This window comes from Carassius carassius, chromosome 29 (genome assembly GCF_963082965.1).
Source record: "Carassius carassius chromosome 29, fCarCar2.1, whole genome shotgun sequence".
NCBI classification, from domain to species: Eukaryota; Metazoa; Chordata; class Actinopteri; order Cypriniformes; family Cyprinidae; genus Carassius; species Carassius carassius.
Window position 1 is genome coordinate 177,501 of NC_081783.1, and position 2,500 is coordinate 180,000.

Consider the following 2,500-nt stretch of genomic DNA (forward strand, 5'->3'; position numbering starts at 1 on the left):
GTGTGTGTTTCAGAGAGCTGTTAACGCTTTTTTCGCGCGCTTTAGTTCCGCTGCAGGTGAATTCGCGCCGCGCTGACGTCACTAAGGCCGCTCTAACTGTAATAAAGTGGATTGTATTGTAAAAATAAAAATATAGTGGATTGTATTGTGCTTAAAGGGTTTACAATGGGTCTCAATTAAAGGGACACTATTTATCTAAATGATCAAATAGTTTTGGTGGGTGTGGCCACGCATTAAAGGAGCAATGCGTCATGGTGAAAAGTAGAAAATTCTCCCACATAGGTTTTTTGTTGTAAATTAGAAGGCTGCTTACTAAATGTAAACAAACATTATTGTGACAGTTCCTGTTTTACCCAATACTACCATCAACAGGGTATAAAACGCGGAGAATACATTTAAAAGTCCATACTGGAAACTACTTGAATCCAAATCCATACTTTTCCAAAAACTCACTTCATTTTGATATACTTTTCAGAAGTTATGTTGCTTTTCATGTGTCTTGATTTAAGAACTGGACTGGAAAACAAGACTAAAGTGAAAGTACTGAGCAAGAAAGGCATTGTTTTGCAGTGAAGTCTATGTTCTCGTGTTTCTCTCATGTTCAGCTGTATTTGTGGATCAGTTTTAACAAATCACAGAAGAAGAAAGTGCATAAAAAGTGTTTTATTATCATTATTATTATGAATCACATCCACCTAATGAAAAAACAACAAATCAGAGACATCCAATCAAAAACACAGTAAAGAAACATCATTTGAGGGTTAGAGGAGACACACACACACACACACACACAAGAATGGTTTCTGATGATTATTGCTCCCTAATGTCCCTCCTCAAGAAGGAAGAGTAGCTCACGGCCAATCAGGGCTCAGGAACACCTCGTGAACTCTGACCCCTGTGTCTGGAATGTCACCTGACAGATATTCTGGTCACGTGTGTGTGTGTGTGTGTGTGTGTGTGTGTAAGGTCATGTGCTCGATGCCCATCTTTCCAGTGGAGAGAAACAGAAAACCAAGGAGGAGCGAGAGGAAGAGGAAGGGTGTTCCAGCTGGGATCAGATCCGGAGCGTCCACTGTTTGACGCAGGCGTCGTGGGACGTGGTGATGAGTGTGTTTGGGTTGAGCCAGGCCAGACCGCTGACGTGATGCAGGCGGTGGGCGTCTGCACACACACACACACACACACAGAGAGAGAGAGAGAGAGAGAGAGAGAGTCACAGATCAGGAGCGGTCCTCCCCGAGGCGTGCACAGACGCTCACACTCATTACCTGGAATCTTGATCCTCTTGTCCGAGTCGTTAACGGTCCACACGTACACCATCATGTCCATGCCGCCGGTGGCGAAGTGCTCGTTATCAGGTGACCAGGACAGACACACCACCTTCGCGTGATGACCGTAGAACTGGCTCTTCTCCTGAAACACATCACACGGGTCACACTACAGCTGCACCACTCTACATGCCTTTTTATTTTCATCAGTGTCACAGATGTATATTTGTAGAAATACACAACAATACATTGTATGAGTCACAATTATACAGTTCTCTTTTATGACAAAAATCATTAGGATATTAATTAAAGATCATGTTCCATGAAGATATTTAGTAAATCTCCTACCATATGTCAAAACTTAATGTTTGATTAGTAATATGCATTGCTAAGAACTTCATTTGAACAACTTTAAAGATGATTTTCTCAATATTTAGATATTTTTGCTCCCTCAGATTCCAGATTTTCAAATAGTATCCTCCTAACAAACCAGACATCACTGGAGAGATGTATATACATTTAGCTTTCAGATGATGCATACATCTCAGTTTCAAAAGACTGACCCTTATGACTGGTTTTGTGCTCCAGAGTCACAAATAGAGATCATGATTCTGAATTAAACAACATAATGTGTGACTAAATATTATTGCTGCGGTCTATTTAAAAGTGTTTAGTTAATTTGTATGAATTATTAAACATTTTAATATATATGTATTTAAAATACACCCATTATTAATATTAACATTATAAAACTCATTCAGTGATTTATAAAAGTTTCAGTGACTCATTACTGGATGAATCAGTGTTTTTGAACGAATCTTTTGAATGAATGATTCGATGATGAACACGTTTTTAAGTCACTTGTCTCCATCTAGTGGTGAAACTACATCTGATGTGAGAGGAGTTTACCGTGTATCCGTCAGCGACGCTGAACACCGTGATCACCTTCTTCTCATCCGTCACGGCCAGATACGCTCCGTCCTGAGAGTACGACATGTCCGTCACCGGCCCCTGAGCCTCCAGAACCTTCCCATCATCCTTCAGTGTGTTCCCCTGAACCGAGTACAGACGCACCTTCCCATCCTGCACACACACACACACACAGCATCAGTGTGAGCTTCAGTGATTATGCTAATAGCCAGAGTCTGATTGGTGACTTACGGCTCCGCCCACAGCCACGGCTCCGCCCCCTGGGTGGACTGCTGCAGACTCAGGCTCGTATCCCAGAGACT

General features: G+C 41.8%; 2 protein-coding genes across 4 annotated transcripts in view; one reads left to right on the forward strand and one right to left on the reverse strand.

Annotated features, from left to right (window-relative positions):
• stx18 (syntaxin 18) overlaps nt 1-2,500 on the forward strand; it is a 293,868-nt gene that overhangs the window by 121,805 nt on the left and 169,563 nt on the right. The gene's annotated exons all lie outside the window — the stretch shown is intronic.
• LOC132109343 (WD repeat-containing protein 1-like) overlaps nt 1-2,500 on the reverse strand; it is a 138,037-nt gene that overhangs the window by 119,875 nt on the left and 15,662 nt on the right. Inside the window, exons 12-15 of one of the 2 annotated variants that reach the window (XM_059515348.1) lie at nt 2,430-2,500; nt 2,178-2,351; nt 1,269-1,413; nt 1,015-1,161 (exon numbers count right to left, since the gene is read on the reverse strand). The exon at nt 2,430-2,500 is cut by the window's right edge and continues 40 nt beyond it. In XM_059515348.1, coding sequence (XP_059371331.1) covers nt 1,055-1,161; nt 1,269-1,413; nt 2,178-2,351; nt 2,430-2,500 — 497 coding nt within the window. In that variant the 3' untranslated portion in view covers nt 1,015-1,054. Of the gene's footprint in view, nt 1-648; nt 1,162-1,268; nt 1,414-2,177; nt 2,352-2,429 lie in introns of those variants that run through there. The other variant, XM_059515347.1, reaches the window with a different exon arrangement.